The 22,781-nt window shown below is 36.2% G+C and overlaps 1 protein-coding gene across 1 annotated transcript in view; it reads left to right on the top strand.

The window, feature by feature from the left end:
• Nucleotides 1-22,781, top strand: part of LOC138711727 (pecanex-like protein 1) — a 165,111-nt gene that overhangs the window by 80,987 nt on the left and 61,343 nt on the right. The window contains exons 10-11 of the mRNA XM_069842889.1: nt 10,252-10,399; nt 12,602-12,753. Coding sequence (XP_069698990.1) covers nt 10,252-10,399; nt 12,602-12,753 — 300 coding nt within the window. The remainder of the gene's footprint in view (nt 1-10,251; nt 10,400-12,601; nt 12,754-22,781) is intronic.

The following is a 22,781-nucleotide window of genomic DNA, read 5'->3' as shown; positions in this document are numbered from 1 at the left end:
GAAGTTTGCAAATTACGTCTATTGTCCATAAAATATTGTACGAAGCATTTAATAAGCAATGGTGAGTCCTTTAAATGCCCCAAATGTCAATGTCTTTTAAGTGTTCTGCTATGAATATATAGGGCAGAACAGCGCTCCGAGCGGCGGAATTGGCATTACGAGGGAACCACTTCAGACTAGTTTTTCAAGCTCTATGCGCCAGCTTGTATAATCTCGTAAGCAACGGTTGGAACGCTGAACGCTGAATCGATAGTTTGTATCGACATTAGTTGCAGTCGATTTGTTATCGACATATAACACAAAACATATGTTAACCTATAAATTATTAATTAGTGGATCCTAATTACTGTAATTAATTAAAGAATGGCAGAAAGTGGGTCTTCTACTGAATCTAGTGTTAGTCTTAGTGATTTCAGCGAATCATCTGACGAAGAGTTAGATTATCATTTACTTCAGTATAGAGAACGACCGAAAAATGAGAACTATTTCGAAGAAACTGTACCGAGGTACAATGCACAAGAATTTATGGAACATTTCAGAGTTAGCAGACAGGTTGCTGAAGGAATGGCCGAAAAATTTTCCCGTAGTGAATATTTTTACCACCAAGCGTGAGGCAACGGCAAGCTAGGCCCATTACAGATTGTCTTAATTTTTTTGTGGTTTGTTGGCCATCAAATATCGTCTTTTCGTGATGTCGCTGACAGGTTCAATGTCACTATCAGCACATTATTTCGTGTAGTAAGACGAATGATGTACTTTGTAAGCAATTTATCTGAACAAATAATAATGTGGCCAACAGCAGATGAAATTGTTGAAATAGAACAGTATTTCAGACACAACCACTTCCCTGGTGTAATTGGAATTATAGATGGCACCCATATTCGTATCGACAGGCCAAAAAACGATCCCGATTCGTATTTGAATAGAAAACACTTCTATTCTGTGCAGGTACAATGCTTCTATTTGTTATTAAGCTTTATCGAATAGGCAATACATAGATTATGCTACAACTTCCATATAAATTCATTTGTTTTTTTTTCCCCCCTCAGTTGCAGGCAGTATGTGACCACAAAATGAAAATTAGAGATGTATTTGTTGGTTTCCCTGGATCTGTACATGACAGCAGAGTGTTCCGGAGGTCACCACTCAGTGAGAGCTTGCCACAGAAGTGTCATCATTTTTATTTGCTCGGGGATAGCGGTTACCCTTGTTTAGAAAATCTGTTGACTCCATTTCGTGACCGTGGGAATTTACGAAGAGCCGAAAGGGAATTTAACACAAGACTTTCAAAAAATCGCTACCTAATTGAGCACTGTTTCGGACTACTGAAACAGAAATTCAGGCAGCTCTAACATGTAAAACTGAAAAATATCAGGGACATTGTACATCTAATTCGTGCTTGCTGTGTCTTACACAATATTGCGATAGATGATCATTTTCAATATGAAGCTGGCGCGGAAAATGATGAAAGGTTATTGCCGCCTCCTGCAGTAGAACTGGAGGATGAAGATGAGGAAAGGGATGAAGGGGGAGGAGTAGCTAGGAGGAATCAAGTAGCTTTTCATGTTCTTTAATATAAGCTAAAAGAAAAGAAAAATACAAACATGTATAATATATATCCTGCCAGATGATTCCTGAAATATCTTTACCCGTATTATCATTTTAAATAGGCTACATTACATAACAGTAAGAATAGTATTAGATAGGTCTGTATTATCATTTTAATTTTAACTAGGCTATATTATTTAACAGTAAGAACAGTATTAATTAGGTCTGTATTATCATATTGATTTTAAGAGGTTACCAATGCATTATTTAACAGCAAGAATAGTATTAATTAGATAGTTATATGGTACCATAATACAACATATCCCCTCCCAGTTTCACTACATGTCGGGAGGCATGTTTACACCTAAGGCTACATTATTCTCGGCAATTTGCTTTAACAATTCATTTCTTTGTTCAATCAAATCATTCTTCTTCTTTCTTTCAACTTTTTCTCCTCTAATTCCATTTTCCTTTCAAACTGTTCTTTTTGTAATTTCAGTCTCTCCTGGTAATACTTCACTCTGTCTTTCCGTATGTCTTCCAATATATCACTTCTGAATTTTTTTTGTTTGTCTTTTCTATTGGATGACACGTTAGCTGAGTCCGAAATATTTTGCCTACTTGAACTACTGCTGCCATTATTGCTGCTGCTGCTGTTGTTCGATGCATTTGGGGTAGGCCTACCTGGTTGATTCTGGGGTTGAGTTTCTGTGGTAGTAGCATTACTGTCGACTTGAGTTCTATGAACATCAAAATCGCGATCTACTGTGTTGCTTGACAACAATAATTGTGGATACACATTCCTTCTCTTTTGAAAAATGGCATCCATTTCGTCGGCGTACTCAAATTGCTTCCTGCCTCTTCCAGTTTTATTATTGTTGTCGATGTACTTCTTGTAATTTCTCTCCACAACCCTCCATCTATTTTCACAGTTGGAAGGTGTGACAGTCACATTGAATTTTTTATTCATTTCGTGGGCTATTCTCTCCCACAATTTCTTCATATTCCTCAGTTCAAAGGAACCAACTTTATTTCGATATGCTTTATAGAGGTCAATCAAAATTTTGGTGTCATTATTCGACCAAGACTTATACTCAACATCCGCAATGCTATTTTCCAATCTTCTTTCAGAATTATTGTCATGGATAACAATGAATTCTTCTAAACCTGAGGAAATTGAATAATGAACAATAAATCGGTCTTCTATTTACGAACAATAATTAAACTTAAATGAATTTTTAGGCTTTCAAGTTGACTATGATCATAATTAAGCCTAAGCTTAGGGAATTCCACCGTGTCCTGGAATTTGATTAAACTTATTTTACAATATGACCTGTATGTAAAACGTTACTTTTACGTTAAATTGCAATATTCTTGTACGCTAAAAATGACAAAATGACTTCAGTTAATAAGCAAATTAATTACGGTAATGACAAAAAATAAATAACCCTAACCAATTTACAATAATTTAATTAAGCCGAAAACAAGTTACTATTGTAATATATATTAAATAGTTACATATTAAGGAATAATTTATATGGATAATGCTCACATTTATTGCAACCTATGTTGTAAAATTGTAATTTTAAAAAGAGAATGTTTATATTTTAATAAACTCTGGCTTTACGTTAATATTAATTAAATTTAAATAAAGAAATTTTGTAAAACAGTCTAATATTTCATTGAATTTATGTGTTTATTCATTGCAGTATGTGTGTCCTATTCGTTGCTTACGTGATTACACAAGCTGGCGCATAGCACGATCGAGAGTAGGTCTCTGTGAGTCATGGCAATTTGTGCCGCTAGGTTCGCCTCTCTGCCCTATGAAATGATGAATAGTACCATTACAAAGCATTGTGCATCGTGAAAATAGTTCGATTAATTGTGCATTACTCATTGAGTACGAATATTACAAATATGCCAAGCATATTACAGTGTTATTTGAAGTTTGTTCAGCTAAGTTATATTCGAAAATTGTCTGTGTTTTGCTATGTGAAGAACTCTGTACCAACAGGTCGTATATTTATAGGTTAAGGTAAATGTCAAAGTTCTCTCATATAACAAGCAATGCTATGTTAAAAGTGGCGAATTGCATTTTCCGACTCTCGAATGATGTGACCCGAAATGTAAAATAATTTCATGCATTGTTTCACTTACCAAGCATTACTGATATAGGCCTAATGAAAATGTGAACGACGTGATGTAAACATTGAAGATAATGTTGTTACTGTTTTCCCTTTCTCTTTTAGAAAATACCGACAAAAGTAATTAATTATTTTCATGCTGTACTTATTAGGTAATTAATGTGTATTTGTCTGTATTTTAGACCTGTGTATTGTTACGTAATTATCAGTGAATTAGGTAAGAGAACTTAACAAGGTTAGTATGAGATTAGGTAATGCACCTCAAACTGGTAACTAATGGCTGCTGCGAAATAGGCTGAGGTGGTTATCGTGTGAATCAAATTATATCTAGAATATCTAGTTTTATTATATACGGATACGTAAAGATTTTTTTGTTTTTTTGTTTTAGCATGTGTTTGTAATTTTGTGAGGTTATGTCTAGCCTAATTTATTTTTATTCTTGTATCATTACCAATACATTAATTTATTTTATATTCATTTCAGGTGTTACGGAGGTGTTACATCTATGGTGGCAACTCTACTTATGTTAGGATATGAAGTAACAGTATATATTCAACTTCATCATTAGCTAAAAATTAAAGAAAACTGTATGTCTTCGACTCATTCCATCGTCATTTCTTCTTATGTATGTGAACAACGTTCATACTAAAAGTGCTACAATAAATGAACACTATAGACAACGTGATGGAACAATTTACAAGTTACTGTTAAAGTGCTCAACATTTTCAAGTGGTGCTATACCCATTGTTTCAAAATGTACATACATATTTTTACATTTCTATAAGAGGTGTCATAAATTATTTCAGCATATTTGTAAATTCTTCAAAATGAATTCTTCTAATTAAGACCATAAAGTAATGAAATAATATAGCCTAGGCCTATATGTGATTTTATACTACCGGTATTAATGTTGATCATGGTAAATTAATCCAATTTCACAGTGTTGTCTTTTGTATTGTGGTTCATAACAATTATAACAGTATGTACGTGGAAATGTTTTTAAAATAATAAATTCTAGCTCATGATTTTAAGTGGTCGTTTCAATGGGAGGTTATATTGGAAAGATGATCACAAATGGATAATTTACTGCAAGATACAAGAACTGAATATAAGTGAGTGTTCCGTTGAAAGTGAAAGTGAAAATTTCGTTTTACAAGAGCTAAGTAGGCGTAATATTTATTTTAGAAATTATTTGAAAGCTACAGAATATGAAGAATAGACCTGTAACCATAGAAATCAACTGCGAATGGTGAGTGGCCAGGTTTCATTAATAATTGAAAGGAAGTAAAAATTATTTTCTTATCATCCTGTTTTCAATATTTAAATTTAAGCACCTTTCTCTTCCTTGTTATTTCGTGAGAGATTACTTCATACTATCACGTAAGCTAAATTTTTTCTGTACAGATAATAAAAATTACATACATAAGTAGGCTACTTGATTACTGACGATACAAACTTCATATACATACCTCATCAGGTATATTCAAGAAGACATCTAATGTACTGTAACCAGCACATGATTAAAATACTGATCAGATGTCCTTCTTACTGCACTCTTCACTTCAAAAGTTTGGCACATAGTTAATGAAAATCTTGATTAGGAAATCATTCATAAAAATGTTAAAAATGTACACGTTTAAAACTTTCCTATAACATAGGGCATCCTTATTGTTACTTTTAAATTTTAGGAATGTACGCTTATAACTGTATCACAATCTGAAATAATCATAATATTTATAACACGAGGGTCCTTGTAGATAGTTCCAGTGTTCTATATGTAATTAAGAAATGGCCCAGTTTATTGCACTTTCAGCACTTTTCCATTTAGGGGCTTCTGATTAAGTTTCCTAATCACTTCGTATTTACTGGAAATATCTTTGGCAATATTGTCCAGTAGTGGCTTCATAAGTTTTCCCAAAAGAAAGAGGGACATTTCCTCATCTTTACATGTGTCGCACTTCAGTTCTTGCGAAAATCTTGGCTTCAGAAAAGAATACTACAGCGTTTACTATTACTATGCTCAATAGATTAATCAATAGGCCTATAGAAATGTTTTCACCACTGCAAGAAAAAATCGCGTAATAATTATACTTCTCAATTATTGTGACGTTCGTATTTTTTTAAAAGAGAGGGAAAAGTTACGCCTTCTTGCAAATGCTTAATTATGAATTCAAGGAAATTAAAGATAATGCAGTACCTTAATTAGTTGCAATGTCTTATTTAATAACGATATTAATAATATTAGGTGAAAAGGGTAGGCTATAGTGCGTATATGTAAGATGTCAAGTTAATTTATTTCCGGAAATGTTTGGTTTATGAACTGAAGTACAGAGCAGACAGTCCCTCAGTTTATATGTAATATGTTTTAATATAAAGAATGACAGCCTTTTATTGTAATATAATTGAGGAGTAGAAGTTTGGAAATTACGTCTATTGTCCATAAAATATTGTACGAAGCATTTAATAAGCAATGGTGAGTCCTTTAAATGTCCCAAATGTCAATGTCTTTTAAGTGTTCTGCTATGAATATATAGGGCAGAACAGCGCTCCGAGCGGCGGAATTGGCATTACGAGGGAACCACTTCAGACTCGTTTTTCAAGCTCTATGCGCCAGCTTGTGTAATCTCGTAAGCAACGGTCCTATTGGACAACTTTTAATTATTTAAATGCAGATTTATTTTAATTTGCCTCAAGAAGATAGAAATAATACGAAACATAACCTGTCATCTTGTAAACTCTGTCTGTAATAACTATTAATTACCTTCCATTATAACACCACACTAAGGATATGATTCAATTTATATATTCTCAAATTATAAATTTACTTTATTTCAGATAGTAGGCTACTCTGTATTTATTTATGTCTGTATATTGGGAATTACGCGGGTAAATTCAAGCATTTAGTCTACTGCGCATGTCTCTGGTAAACAATTCATGATACAATACGCAAACTATTCTGGCAATACGAAATTGCCCGAGACCGCCGGGAAATGTTGCTGGAACATCGGATCAGCAGTCAGAATCATAGACTCTTGCTGCTGGAACAGCTTATTTTAGCAAGTGGCAATGTGCGCGTGCGTCCGGCTGTTACGGATAGTTTCTGAATCTTGCTGGAACAAACCTATTGTCATCAAAAGTTTTCACTGCTTAACATTTTCATATGGTACTTCTTTAGATAACGAGGTGTAAGTTTTACACACACACACACACACACACACACACACACGCGCGCGCTTCTGTTACTGATACACTGTTTTTGGAATTGCAAACTTTACAACAGCAAAGATGTGAACAATTAGGAATGATAATTATCTATTCACAATATTTTAGATTTATCATATTGTTTCTTTTACTCGTAAATCAACTGAATCAAATAACAGAAACAATAACTTCGAGTTGCAGTGATTTACAATCTTATCTGAAATAAATTGTCTCCCAAACCTTCACACATATTACGATTTACTCTGCTGTTGCTATTAAAGATAGTACTTCAAGACTTATTTCATTCAACAACTGTTAACAGAGAGAATAATATAAATAGCTGTAGAGTGCAGACCAACTTGGTTATGTTTGTCAGCCTTAACCTCAAATCATCTGGCTACTGTACATACGTATTTTATGACTCGTGCAAAACGTTTATGAAACAGAATTTAGTCGGTTAATAAAATTGTTTTCATGACTGTAATACTATTACTTAATATGATTACTGTGTTTATGAAACAGGCCTGCACTTACTATAATTATATTTTCGTCTGCCTTTATAGCGGACAATCAGCGAATGTGAACGTTTTCTGACAATTTGCTGATGATTTGTACGTCGCTTCAAACAGCGAATGAACAACGAAGTTTTGCTTCATCATTCGTTCGTTGTTCGTTCGCTAAGTGTGTATGCACCTTTATGCATTTATCTTAACTCCATACTGCTCACAGCTGTCATTTAGCTCCGGTAGCATATGCCTAAGTATCATCTCCTCTTCTGCTAACAATGCTATATCACTCAGCACATCTCAACACTTTATTCTTCTTCCTCCTATTATCATGCCTCCCATGTTCTGAAAACAGTTTTTTACTAAATCCTCCAAGTAAATGTTGAACAGGATAGGTGATAAAGGATATCCTTAATGTACTCCTCTCCCAATTTCACTTCCTTCTGACATATCTTCTGGTATCCTGACTTTGACTTGTTTTATATAAAGATTACTCACCAGCCTTCTCTCTTTCCAATCCATAGCTATTTTCTTTAAAATCCCCAACAGTTTATTCTAATCCTCTCTGTCAAAAGCTTTTCAAGGTACACAAATACTACATACACTTTTTCATTCTTCTCTAAGTATCTTTTGGTGATTGTTTGTAGCAGTCCAATTGCATTTCTCGTACCTTTTCGCTTCCTGAAGCCAAACTGCTCTTCTTCCAACTGTTCTTCCATCTTAGAATATAAATGTCGATTCAATATGCACATGACAATCTTCGCCAAGTGCGATATCAGGTTGATAATCCTGAACTCAGTACATTTCTTGGCATTATTTTTCTTCGGTATTGGAAGCAATACTATCTCCGTAAAATCTTCAAGCCATTCGCCTTTCTCATATATTTCGTTGCATAATGATAGAATTTTCTTCTTGCCTTCCCCCAAACATTTCACTAATTCAATGCGGGTTCCATCAACTCCTGTTGCTTTCCCATTCTTCATTTCCTTAAGTGCTAGTTCAACTTCTTCCCTTAAAATAGAAACAGTAAACTTTATGGCTCACTAATGTGTTGTGTGTTTGCAAAATTGGATGTAGTATTTCAATGTTTAGGTACGGCTCTGTTTTAAATTAAGTAATTCGACGTTTTCCTCAATACTCTGTTTCTCTCCCTCATCTTCCTCCCTCTCTTCCCCTCCGTCTTTCTCTCTCCATCCCTCTCCTTCTTCTTTCATTTTTCTTGCCTCTCTTTCCCCCTCCCTTTTTTGCGTAGTTGTGTTCGTGATTGATAGAAGTACGAGGTGAGTTTGAAAAGTTCGTGGCCTGATACATAGAAGGCATTGAAAACGTGTCAACAATGCTGCCATTGTTAGTGGCCATTTTGCGTTATTTCAAGTACGAAGAATCATAATTTTCTGTTGACTATCTTTTATGTAGTGTAATTTTGTAGTTAGTGCGCCAAATAATGTGGCAAAAATAGAAAATATCGAACTTAGTGCTGTCATTAAAAATATTTCGTGAAAAAGGGAACGAGTCCAACAGAAATTAAAGCAGACATGGATGCTACACTGGAGGAATCCACTCGAGCGTTTTCAACTGTGATAAAATGGGCAGCATTATTTAAACATGGTTGAGAGAGTGTGGAAGACAATCCTCGCAGTGGACATCCAGTAACAGCAACAAGTAAAGAAATCGTAGAAAAAAATCCACGATATGATGTTGAATGACTGTTGATTGAAAGTGCTGAAAATTAGCGAGGTTATGCATATCTCAACTGAATTGATGTGCCAAACCTTAGGCAATGTCTTGCGTATGTCCATGCTCTCTGCAAGATGGGTTCTGCGTTCGTTAACTCGAACAAAAGCATGTTCGATGTCAAATTTCAAGGGATTGTCTGGCTTGATTCGAAAAATATACGTCCACTACTACATACCAGAGACAAAACAGCAGTCGAAATAATGGAAGCACAGTGATTTTCTGCCTCCAAAGAAAGCAAAAGCTGTTCATTCAGCTGGGAAAGTCATGACGTTCGTGTACTGGGATTCTAAGTGGATATTCATGATTGATTATCTAGCAAAGGGGAGAACAATAACCAGATAATATTATTCAAATGTCTTGCAGCAACTGAAAGGGAAAATTTGCGAGAAGAGGCTAGGTGTGGCCAAGAAGAAAATGTTTCGTCATGACAATGCTTCTGCTCACTCGTTTGCAATCATGATTGATAAACTACACAAACTACAGTTGAAATTGTTGCCACACCCTGTCCCCTATTCACCAGATCTTGTACACTCAGAGTTCTTTCTTTTCTCAAAGCTCGAAATTTACTTGATTAGGAAGAATTTTTGTCAAATGAAGAGGTTGTTACAGCAACAGAAGGCTTTTTTGCAGACCTCAAGGAATCTGTGTACTAGCAGGGTATTGCAACACTGTGGACCAAGTGTGGGGCGATTATGTTGAGAAATAAAGATTGTTTCAAAATAATCCTAGTCTAATTTCTCTGTCAGGCTGTGAACTTTTCAAACGACCCTCATAGATGGTTATTAGAATATGAACTTAATCACCACAATAAGATAAGACATGCTTCTACATTTATTATATATTTTTATGAATTGAATTCTTGATCATTTAGAATTTGTTTATTCTGTAAATATTGTAGTAAATATCAGACTTGCAAACTGGTATATTTTACTGTAATTTTGAACCTTTTGTGCATTAACTTACCAGTTTTGAATTGGAAATAACTTTCTTGTAAGAATCTTCGTAGCATATCTTTCATTTTTTGTTAGAAATCATTTACACAGATAATACAACCGATCATATTGCAGTGTTTCACTTATGATTTATATTTTTATTGAATCTCATAATTTTTGCAGTGTGGAATTCTTCTTGTATGGATTACACGCACTGTTCAAAGGGGATTTCCGCATAACCTCAGTTCGAGATGAGTGGATATTTTCTGATATGGAACTTTTACGCAGAGTGGTAGCTCCAGGAGTACGGATGTCGCTAAAACTTCATCAGGTAAAATCACCAAAACTTCACAATATGTTCACGAACATTTTGCTGCAATTTTTTTTTTAAAGCGTATCTAATGACAAGCATCAGGATCAACTGTAGGCATTTTATGTTGTTATTTGTTAAGTTCTATTTTTTGTCTGTGCATCCCATGCAGTTCTTGGCTTTCGTGATACGGGATCAACTACAGCATTTCATACAATTATTTGCTCTATGTGACTATTTGTGTTAGGAATCACATGAGTTGTGCATTTTGAGATTACGATACAGCGTCAACATTAGATATTTCATGTAATTACTTATGCTGTAGGATGGTTTGCTTTAGGAATATCATAAAATTGTGTTTTTGAGTTCTATATAGCATCAACTGTAGACATTCCATGCAGTTATTTATTCCTTAGTTTCTTGAGGCTATGATACTGCATCAACTGTTAATATTTCATGTAGTGGCTTGTTCTCGTAGAGTTTATTTCTTCAGATTAAGTAGACATTCCATAGAATTGCTAGCTATAAAAATTTCATAGAAATGATTTCATGAGTTTATATTACATCATTGTAATTTTCCCATGCAGTTCGTGTGTTGAGATTATTATGTAACATCAGTTTTATTGTAGACATTACACAAAATTATTTGTTCCATGGAACTTCTGCTTTAAGAATTCCATATGGCTGACTTTTAGACGTTGTGATACAGCATCAACCATAGACATTTCAATTGGACTGTTTTTGCATTAGAAACTCCATACAGTTTGTTTCTTCAAATTATGATAAATGCTTCATCTGTAGGCCTCCCATGTAGTTGAATGTTGTAAGGGACTGTCCCCTAACTGTCCATTGTGCAACTCAAACCAAGAAATGGATTCGGAACATCTCAAAATCTGTGCTTCAGTGGCTGGTCATGATAATATCTTTGAAAAATATTGGAGTGCAAGAGGTCAAATGACTTTATTGTCAAACACCTGGCATTAGAAAACAACAACTGTTTACTTCAATCAATCAAGCTTTTTAATGTATCCAGCTGTTTGCTGACAACATAAAGTCCACTATAGTCCACTGTAGTCTATTCAATTTTTGTTTTTCATGAGAAATGAGGAATATTTTGATCGGTGTTCATTATAAATGCCTGTTGCTAGTAGCCAGAGTTGGGGTGTAGTCAATATATACTGCAGGGCTGTGTCTTCTGCAACTGGTACTGATGATTTTAATTTATTTCTTTTGTGGTTTATGGATGGACAGTATAGAAGAACGTGTTCCAGATCTTCATCATGATTATTACACCACAGACAAGTAGGATTATCAGAAATGAGAAATTGGTGTAACTTAGGTACTGTTTGCTTCAAGAATCCCATGAAGTTAATATTTTATGATTGTCATGACACAGTAGTTTTCCAATGCTTTATCAGTAGTAGAGATTGTTAATTATGAAAATATTATTAAATTATGGTGGAGAAAACAAAGTTTACTTAGAAACCTACCCATGCCATTTTTGTTTACCACAAATTTCACCCAATCTTTCTGAGAATTGTATCATTTTGCTAAAGATATACACTGGCGTTCAAAGATATGTCTTAGAATTTTCTGACCATGTAAGTGAACTTCCTAACCACGGGATAAGTCAGAACTGAAGATACAACAAGTTGACAAACTTTGAAATGGTTCCACTAGGTCTTAATAAGTGATACTATTAGTATCAGCAGTTTCCCCGCTAAATCTAATGCTTTTTACAATCATTACAGAGGGATGAAATTTTGAATTCTAAAATGCGAGTATGTGTAATGTTTACTGTTGGTGACACTGACTTATCTTCGCCATCTATTAATAGAATAATAACTAAAGAAGCCACACTTACAGGAACAAATTATCGATCATTATCGATTAGTTGGAGTCAGGTATCTTTGAATGCCAATGTATACCAACTCAGTTACATCTGTCAGCAGATGGCTTCTCACAGAAGCATTAAGATTTAAATCTTAGTCAGATTTGTGAAATGGAGTGACTGTGGGACAGGTTTATTTGTGGGTACTTTAGTTTCATCTGCTACTTTCAATTCATTATTGCTCCAGTTTTGCCTTATCTCGTCTGTGAATAGCCTGTGTACTTAGAAGGAAATGTTCAATAAAGAATTGAAATTTCATGGTTTTTTCTGCACTCTTGACATCTGAAAGAAAATTTTTGGAATGATTAATTGCGAAATGTACTTTCTTCTAGGACCATTTCATGTCTCCTGATGAGTATGAAGATCCATCAGCATTATATGAGGCCATCTCTTCGCATGAAAAAAAGTTGGTTATATCACACGAAGGTGATCCAGTGTGGAGAAATGCTGTTTTGTCTGGAACACCATCTCTTCTTGCTCTCAGGTATTTGCATATATTTTTTTACTTAGCTGTTGGGTCTTTGTTTTTGGGTGATGAAGGTAAGTGTTTGGCTGGTGTTCAGTGAAGGTAATAAAGGGAACCTTGCAGTTTGGGTGTAAAGTAATTTTCGTTGGTATTGTAAATTCTGTTTAAATGTATCAAATATTGTAAACATTGTCAATAACTTTGTTGTCATTATTATACAATGGGAGACTTGAATAATAAGGAAATATTTCGTCATGTTATACTAGATTTACCCAGAGCAGCACAGACCCCCTTTTTTTTTTTTTTTTTTTTATATATATATCAACATGCTCCATTACAGAGTAATACTACATGTTTTAGATTTTCAGTTTCCTACGATAAATATACATTTGGATACATTGATATTACCTAAGGAAGATAGAGAATTAATACAAATACATATATATGGCTTAACCTAAATAAAAAGAAAAGAAAGTATATATACATGATTTGAATATATTATTACAATTGTTTTATTTTTTTTTAACAAATTGGTAATTTTATAAAAGTTGAATGATAAATATGTGTAACCTAGCAATAAATGCATTCCTACAATTGTTCAAAATCTATTGAATTGATGAAGGTAATGAATGGTTGAAGATGAAATTTTATAAGCTGATATTTGTTAGGTGGCCAACTTGCTGTCTTCGAGATGCTGTTTCATACAATTCCCCATTGTTTTCTTAATATTGTGCAGTCATACAGCAAGTGATCTATAGTCTGACCTCCACTATTACACGGACATGTTGCACTCTCCAGTAACTTGAATCGATGGAGGTAGGCTCTAGTCATTCTGTGTCCTGTCACCATTGACGTGAAGATGGCTGTAACATTTAATTCCATCTTAAGCCGCTCTTTTACATTAGGAAAGTAGGATTTTGTTATCGCTGCCTTTGTGGTGTCGTCCCATTCTTTTTGCCATATTAGTTTTCCTTCTTCTATTTCACTTAGAATTATACTTTTTGGGATTTTGTCAAAACATATTGCTGCATCCTTGTTTTGTGCCGCTGCCTTCGCTAGTCAATCTGCAAGTTCATTACCGTATGTTCCGACGTGGGCCTTGATCCAGAAGAATTCTATCGTCCAGTTTACTTTCTCCAAAATTAAGACTTTCTTCCTGATTTCTTCTATAAGATATTTGTGGTTGTGATTGTTCTTTAAGGAGTCTATTGTTATTCTGCTGTCTGTGAGAATTGCTGCTGTGCGTGGTCTGTTGTCCCTGATGTCAATTGTTTCTATTGCTTCCAGTGCTTTAATGATTGCTACCTGCTCGGCTTGATTGTTGGAACATCTATAATTTAGCTTGAATTTTAACTGGTTGGTGAGTTCATTTCCAACGAAGATGGCGATACCTGCTCCAACTCCATACTCACTCTTACTCCCATCCGTGAATATTTGAAGGGTTTAGTCCTTATCTTCTGATCCCTCGTTGATCTTGACAGCGTCTGCTGGGTGAGGCCAGTTTCTGATTTCCACTTCTCGGTCTATGGTATAAGTTTGGTTTTCTCTTCCTTTCATTATGTTGTATAATTTAAGTGACTCCTCAATTTTTATGGGAATGGGAGTTATTCCTGACAGCATACACAGAACTTCGGGAGATGTTGTGCGAAAGGCTTTTGATATCCTTATGTTGATTAGTCTTTGGACTCTAGTATATTTCGCTTTGTTAGAATCGTACTTCATCGCTTCAGCCCATACTGGTGCTCCATATAGCAAGAGAGGTAGTATGGCTCCCTTATATATCGTCTTCAGAGCTTTATGTTGCAGTCCCCAAGTTATTTTGGCCGATCTGGATAAAGTATGGATTAATTTAGCACATCTTTCAACTGCGTAGTTTACATGTTCACTGAATTTAAACTTGTCATCGAGGATTATTCCTAAATATTTCATCTTCGTGATTTGTTCCAGCCGTTTGTTATTTAGGTAGATGTTGATTTCTTTTTTTTTTCTTTTCGTTTCCTTCTCGATATTAACATTACCTTAGATTTCTCTTCATTGAAGATTATCTTTGTTCTTTCAGCCCATGTAGCTATTTTTTTTATATCTATATTTTTTTTATATCTATATTCGTGTAATTTTCTGCTTCAACTACATTGTCTGCCTTGATTATTAATATTAAATCGTCTGCAAACGCTACTGCTTTTGTTCGTTTCATGAAGTTAAGGTTCAGTAAGGAATTATACAAAATATTCCACAGAGTCGGCCCAATACACGATCCTTGTGGGCAGCCTTTACTGGCTTCTCTTTCTAATTTTATGCTGTTGGTTGTCATTACTACAGTTCTTTCATTAAAATAGGATTTAACTAAGTTGTATAGATTTCTTGGGCATCTGAGTTCTTTAAGAGAATGTAAGATACTAGGCCACCACGCGGAATCGAAAGCACCTTTAACATCTAGGCTTACGACGACTGCAATTTCTCTTCTTTTAGGCTTTCTTCTACGAAGTCCTTCACTGCCATTGCAGCATCTATTGTGCTTCTTTGTGGTGTGAAGCCATACTGATTGCTGTTCATCAGATCATGAGAGAATACATGATGATTTATTCTGTTTACTAGTACTTTTTCTAGTATCTTTCCGCCGATATTGAGAAGACTTATAGGTCGGAATTTTGATGGTTCCAAACTGTTCTCTTTTCCAGGTTTTATAATTGGAACCATTTTCGCCCTTTTCCATATCTTAGGAAAAACTGCTCTTTTTAAGCACTCGTCGTACAGAGTCGTTATGAGTCTAGGAAATATTTTGAAAGTTTGTTGAAAAATCTCACAGGTAATCCCGTCTTCCCCTGGCGCTTTTTTTTTTTTTTCATATTTTCAACTGCATTTCTGACTTCATCTAAGGTGAAACCTTTGTCATCAGTCGTGTCTATAGGTTTCTGAGACTGTGTTCTTATTTGCTTGTCGTATTCAGTTTCTTGTTGCTCGCTGTCTTCTGGTGTGAAATACTCCAACATGTACTCAATCGTTTCACGTATGTCAACTGTTAGAGATCCATCAGGCTTGCGAAGTGTTGTCATTGTTGTCTTGTTGCTTCTTTTTCCAGTTGCTAATTTGTATACTTCGTTCCATGGGTTAGCTGATGAAGTCATATTGCAGAATTCCTTCCAGGAATTTAACTTTTCCTTTTTGATTGTTGCTTCATACATTGTTTTCCCCTCGATATATTGTATTTTACGTTTTTCCCTCAATTCTTCATTGTTTCTTGTTCTTTGGTACCTCCGTCTTAATGCGTTCGTTTTCTTTCTCAATAAGGTGAGGTCATCTGTCCACCAAGGGACGGATTTAGTTCCTGATGTCTTTCTTGAGCCCAGCTTAATCCTAAATGACCGGTTGCAAGCTGCTTTCAAAGCCTCGTGAAATATTTCAATGCAACTTTCAATGTCAGTTTCTTTAGCTACATGAGATGATAGTATGCTGTCAAGTTCTTCTGCCTGTTGTTCCCAGTTTGGGTGATTAAATTTTATCGCCGTCCATCGAAGCAGATTTTCATGAAATTTCTTGTAGTTGTGTTCTTTGACTATATACTTCACTCCTTGGTGATTACAATCTATAACATGGTAGTTGTTTTTCTTCAGACCTATGGAATATTTGATGATCCTATGGTCGGAGCAGCTTTCTTCACTATTAATTTCCCACTCACAAACTTCTCTTAGCAATTGGTTGTTGGCTATTGTTAAATCAACATTGCTGGATCCTCTTCTAGTCCAAAAGGTAGTCATTTCACTCTCTTCATTGACAACGTGCATCTGATTTCCCATGAGAAATTCTTCAAGAATTCTGCCTCTTGTGTTTGTCAGTGTGTCGTGCCAGGATGTGGATCTACAATTGCTATCCATGGGTATTAGGACTCTCCTTCCTTTAGCGTGATGTAGTATTGACTTCATTTTCTCCAAGCTCGAATCCAATTCATTGTTTATATCTAAATACATACTTGCGATAAGAACCCTTAAGTTTCCTGCTATTACATCTAGGACAACAGTATCTTCGTCCAACAGTTGTTTTATTAATAGGACGTCAATTTTATCGGTAGTCACTACTATAGCTGCACGGCTTCTTCCTTCGCCCGAGGTAAATATTTTGAACATTTTTGTAATACCAGCTATTTTATTTTTAATTGTGTACGGCTCTTGTATAAATATAATATCTGTATTATTTTCTTGGATTTTCATTAGGTTGTCAGTTGCAACTCTGGAGTGCTGTAAGTTGATTTGAATACATCTGATTTCTGCTTCTGGTTTTAAGTTCCTATTGCATTGCAATGTGGTGCTGTTGTGCATGGATGGAGGCGCCATTTTAGTTCGCTTCATTATGAGATTCTTTAGTTGAGCCATGATTTAGTAGTTTATATTTAGCACATATCTACCCAGGACTGCTTGCAAGCTAGGGCAGTTCTTATCCAGAGAAGAGTGTTTCTCGCAGCTCTTTTCGGTACGGCAGTACTTATTATATGTAGCACAGTTTACACATTTGTATTCATTCCTGGAAGCAGTGCATTCTTTCAAGGTGTGATCTTTCGAGCAAAGTGGACATGTTTGTGTACCCTTGCAATCCCCTTGTCTATGATTGAACCTGGAACATTTGAAACACCTAGTAGCCACTAAGTAGTCCCGCGCATTACAGATCTGCCATCCTAATTTGATTTTGGTCTTCAAAAGTTCTCTCCTAGCTTGCGAGCTTACTTCTATAATCATCTTCTGCTCTATAATCAGCAGTCTCCTTCAGGCCGGTGGAGAGGAAGGACGTATTTTTTGCAGCGGAGAAAAGGTTAGAACAATGGGCTGTGAGTTGGAGTTGTACCGGGCAAGGATAGGCGGCTGGGCGGCCAGGTCAAGGATGCAGCGGAGCGTGAAAGGGACAGCTTTGGCAGGTCTGGCTGAGTGTCTCTTCTTTCACATAGTGATTGCGATATTACTAATTATTGGTGGTATCGAACTGAATCCAGGACCTGCAAGCGACAACGATGCTACCAACATCAAATGTGGAAGCTGCAGAAAGAATCTACGAGTAGGCGTGCTGTGCAACCAGTGCGAGAAGTGGTTCCATCTGACTTGTCAGAAGATCAAGAGGGAACAGATAGTAGAAGAAACGTGGCTGTGCAAGGACTGCGGGAACGAGGCAGGCAACAGGGAGCTCATCGGTCTTCGGAACGAGGTGAAGAAGCTACGGGAGAAGCTAGAGATGGCGGAGCAACGGATCAAGTTTCTGGAGGAAGAAAATAAGTTGTTGCGACGGGAAAAGGAAAATGGCGAAGAGAGGGAGGAGAAGAAGAAGCATGGTGCAGCAAGTGTTATCATCGGAGACTCCATCATTCGACACGTAGGGAATCTACAACCGGAGCTGGCGACGGAGTGTTACCCTGGGATTAGAGTGAAAGAAATGAAAAGCGTGATCGAGAATCAGGAACGAGGGGACCCGAAAAACATCGTCCTTCACGTAGGAACAAACGATTTGCGAAGAGGTGTTGATTATATCATGGCAGATGTATATGACTAGGTGATGGAAACGAAGAAGAAATATCCGGCAGCTGGGATTGTCATCAGTGGAATCGTCAGACGGAGGGATGTGAACTGGAGAAAAGTGGGTCGTGTGAATAAAGCTTTCGAGTGGGTAGCGGAGTGTCTTGGTGCGCGTTTCGTCGATCCAAATTCCTGGATAGACGACAGATGCTTCGGAAGAGACGGAATCCACCTAAATCGGAGGGGAGCTGCAGACATGGGATCCCTCTTCGCGCGGGTAGTTACTACAACATGGCGGGGCGGGATCGAGGATCCAACAGCGGGCAGCGGCACCGAAGGACCATCAGTGGACGGTGGGGGCGTGGGACTACCAGCGGTCAGCGGGGGTGAGAGAGTACCTGCGGGCGGAGGGGTCGAGGGACTACCAGCGGGCGGTGCGGTCGAAGACCTATCCGCGGGTGGCGTAGACCTGCAGTGACGGCGAGGTGCCACGGGGATTCAGAATGTTCAAGTAAGGACAGGCCTACTAAGACTACTGCAGGTTAATTGCCGAAGTATTAGAAATAAACTTATTCCGTTTTGGAACTTGGTCGATGTTTATAATCCAGATGTAATAATTGGGACGGAATCATGGCTTAGGGAAGACATAAATGACTCGGAAATTTTTAGGTCGGATTATAGAGTCTTCAGAAAGGATAGAAGTGAAAAGGGAGGGGGAGTGTTCGTTTGTACTAAGATAGAAATAAGTAGCAATCTTCTGTGGATACATGAGGAAGTTGAAATATTGAATGTTCAGATAAGAAATGGGCGGGAAACCTTAGATGTAATAGCATGTTACAGACCACCCAGTGAATTAAACAATTTAACTTTGCACAAACTAAATGAATATCTTAATACAGTATCAGAAGACCGAAACGTAGTAATTGCTGGGGATCTAAACCTCCCGAAAATTAACTGGAACGGGATTTCAGGTACAAATTCAGATGCACAGACCCTTGTTAATGAATTGATCTGGCGTAAAGATTTCACGCAGGTAGTAAATGGTCCGACGCGTGACAATGCCCTCTTAGATGTTTACCTACTAAGACCTGTCTCTCTCTTTGTCAACTCTGAAAGTCTTCATAAAATAAGTGATCACAATAGCGTCTTATTAGAAATCTTCTGGGAAAACACAGTAAATCCGAGGTCAAGTCCACTGTCTGTCTGGAATTTTAACAAAACCGATGTTCATGCATTACAAACGTTTCCACGACAAAAGCATGATGACTTTCTAAGGACTGAAGGAAATATGTAAAATGTGTGGCATAAATTTAAGAGTATAATTTTCGAGGCATTAGTAAAATGTGTACCTTCTAAAATAATTAAGAAAAATCTGGACCCAGAATATTACACTAATTATATTCGCTACTTAAAGAAAAAGACAAGGCGCGCATTTAGCAAACGTAAACGAAGCCATGAGCATTGGGAAAAATATGTCGAATTAATTAAGAAACTTGAGTGTGAAAAAAGGTTAGCTCAGGAAAATTTTCTAAAAACTATTTTAAAAGAAGATGAAAGTAACAATTGGAGACAGTTTTATAATTATGTACGCAGGAGAAAAGGAAAAAACGAAGGAGTAGTGCTTTTACGAAATCAGAATGGAGAAAGTATAACTGATGACAAAGAAAAGGCCGACTTATTAAATTCCTATTTCATTTCGGTTTTCAATAATAATAATAATAATAATAATAATAATAATAATAATAATAATAATAATAATAATCCCGCTGATAGGAGTGGTTGTGTCACAGACCATGAATGTGAACCAAATTCGACTTTCAAAATAACTTCCAAAGGGGTTAGAGAGAGAATAACGAAATTAAAAAATCGGAAGTCTCGAGGACCAGATAGTATTGCTACAGAGATTCTTAAATTAGGTTCCGAGGCCATAATTCCATACTTAATGCGTATATTTCATGTTTCCATAAACAATGCAGCTATTCCATGTGACTGGAAATCAGCTATAGTGGTACTCATACATAAAGGTGGAAATAAATTAGATGTCGGAAACTACAGACCGATTAGCCTTACATCTGTCGTATGTAAAGTCATGGAGCATTTGATATCAGATTATATTCGTCATGTTCTAAATGCGAAAGACTGGTTTTACAACCACCAGCATGGTTTTAGGGAAGGCTTCTCATGTGATAGTCAAATTACGTCGCTGGTTCAGGATCTAGCTGAAGAGGTAGATAGAGGCGGAAGAATCGATGCAGTTGTGATTGATTTTTCGAAAGCATTTGATTTGGTGCCACATGACATATTAATAGATAAGTTAAGTAGGCTAGGAATAGATAAAAGAGTGGTGCTATGGATCCAAGAATTCTTAAAAGGTAGAACCCAGATAGTTAGAGTAGGTCATGAAATATCGGAAATTGGAAATATAAGTTCAGGGGTGCCACAGGGCAGCGTTCTGGGTACATTACTCTTTATAATATACGTAAATGACCTATGCCAGAATATTACATCAAATATGAGGCTATTTGCAGACGACTGCATTATCTATAGAAAGATTAGAAATATTTCAGATGTAGATGCTATTCAAACAGACTTGAATAAAATTTATAACTGGGCGTTAAAGCATAGGATGAAAATAAATGGTTCTAAAAGTAAATCTATAACATTTTGTAAAACCCGAGAGGAAACTAGTCTTAATTACGAATTCAGTGGTGTTGTAATTCCGCAAGAACAATGTTGTAAATACCTAGGAGTGTATTTAAACTCCAACCTTTCTTGGGGAGAGCATGTTGATAATGTTACGGGTAAAGCATGGAGGGCACTTCACTTTATTATGAGAATCTTGAGAAAGGCTAGCCCCAAATCGAGGGAAATAGCATATCTAACATTAGTGCGACCGTTAATGGAATACGGAACTACGTGTTGGGATCCCTATAGAATATACCAGATAAATTCCTTAGAAAGAATCCAGTATAGGGCAGCGAAATTTGTTAAAGGTAAAAGAGAAGATGGAAACGATACGATAAAAGAACTTAAATGGGAAACTTTGGAAAACAGACGTAGGAAAACTAGAATAACATCATTGTATAGAGCACATCTAGGTCAGAAAGCATGGGTAGACATAACGGCTCGGTTAGAAAAGTCAACGTACTATGGTAGGAACGATCATGATTTTAAAATCAAATGTAGGAAACAGAAAACGGATGTAGGTAAATTCTCATTTTTAAATAGAACTATAAATGATTGGAATGACCTACCTGCAGCGGTCTTTGAGGGCTGTCCTTCCTTAAGGAGATTCAAGAATAATTTTAAAAGTTGTATATAAAGTGAAAATTAAAATTAAGGTGACATTCAACATTTAATTTTTTAAGGTGACATGTATTTATCTAGGCTGACGAGTTTATTTCCTTGGTTTGAATTGTAAATTATTTAAAACTAGCGTGTAAGAGGGCCTTAGACTAGAAATGTTTAGTTTAAATGTAGTTCTGTTTATAAGTATGCATAAGGATGTAATTATTTGACTTATTTGAACTGTTGTATCAGTGAAGCGAGGTGAGTCAGTGAAGTTATGGTTTTACAGTGCAGTGAACAGTTCCGATCAGTGATAATTTATAGCGTCAATGAAATGTGTTCTATAGTGTCAGTGAAATGTGTTACAGAGTGTCAGTGAAATGTGTGCTAAAGTGTCAGTGAAATGCGTCATAGTGCCACTACAGGGAATGAGATGAGAGTAAAGTGAAAGACTATTGAAACTTATGTAGGACCTGTAGATAATTATGTAGGTTGTATTTTATTTTATGTTTTATTATTATTGTGTTAAATTGTATTGTGTATTATTATTGTATTGTGTGTAAAATTGTATATGTGTTGTAAAATTGTATTGTGTATTGTAAATTTTATTGTGTATTGGTTATCATTTTATTGTGTATTGTTAATATTGTATATACCACTGCCACCGGTGCTTGCCCACTTGCAGTGTAAATAAATACATACATACAAATAAATCGAAAAAAATATTCTTCTTGTTGAACTTGTTTTTGTAGCAATACTTCCCTTGTATATCGACGTCATTCAGGTTTAGTTCTGGGTTCTGGCATATTATTCTTTCCGCTGCGCTTTCTGCCAAGATATCCTCCGGGACATTATAGATTATAAGTCTTGGATTTCTAAGTTTAGGAGTGTTCACTTCCAGCTGATCACCGCATTTTGATGTTATACTTGTCCGTAGGGATTCCAATTCCTCCTTGCTACTAGTCTCTATAAGCACCTGGCCGTCCCTTAGGGACTTGAATGTGTTAATTCCGACTTTCATTTCAGCTGGGTTTATGCTGGCTTTTAGTATTTGCTTAGTTGTCTCTGGTGGATGATTTTTTTTCGATTTCACTGTCAGCTTGAATTTCTTCTCGGTCTTGCCTGTGAGTACTTCGGAGTAGAGATTCTGCCTTCCGATGGAAGATGGCGGTCCCTCTCCTGGTCCTGCTGCTCCTCTCGTCCGCTGGTCCCGCCGGCCATCCATAGTTGGCACTACATGTCCCCTTCCAAAAGTAGATTTCATTG

Source organism: Periplaneta americana, chromosome 2 (genome assembly GCF_040183065.1).
Source record: "Periplaneta americana isolate PAMFEO1 chromosome 2, P.americana_PAMFEO1_priV1, whole genome shotgun sequence".
Taxonomy (NCBI): Eukaryota; Metazoa; Arthropoda; class Insecta; order Blattodea; family Blattidae; genus Periplaneta; species Periplaneta americana.
Note: the sequence above shows the minus strand (reverse complement) of the source record. Positions and strands in the feature narration are given on the sequence as shown.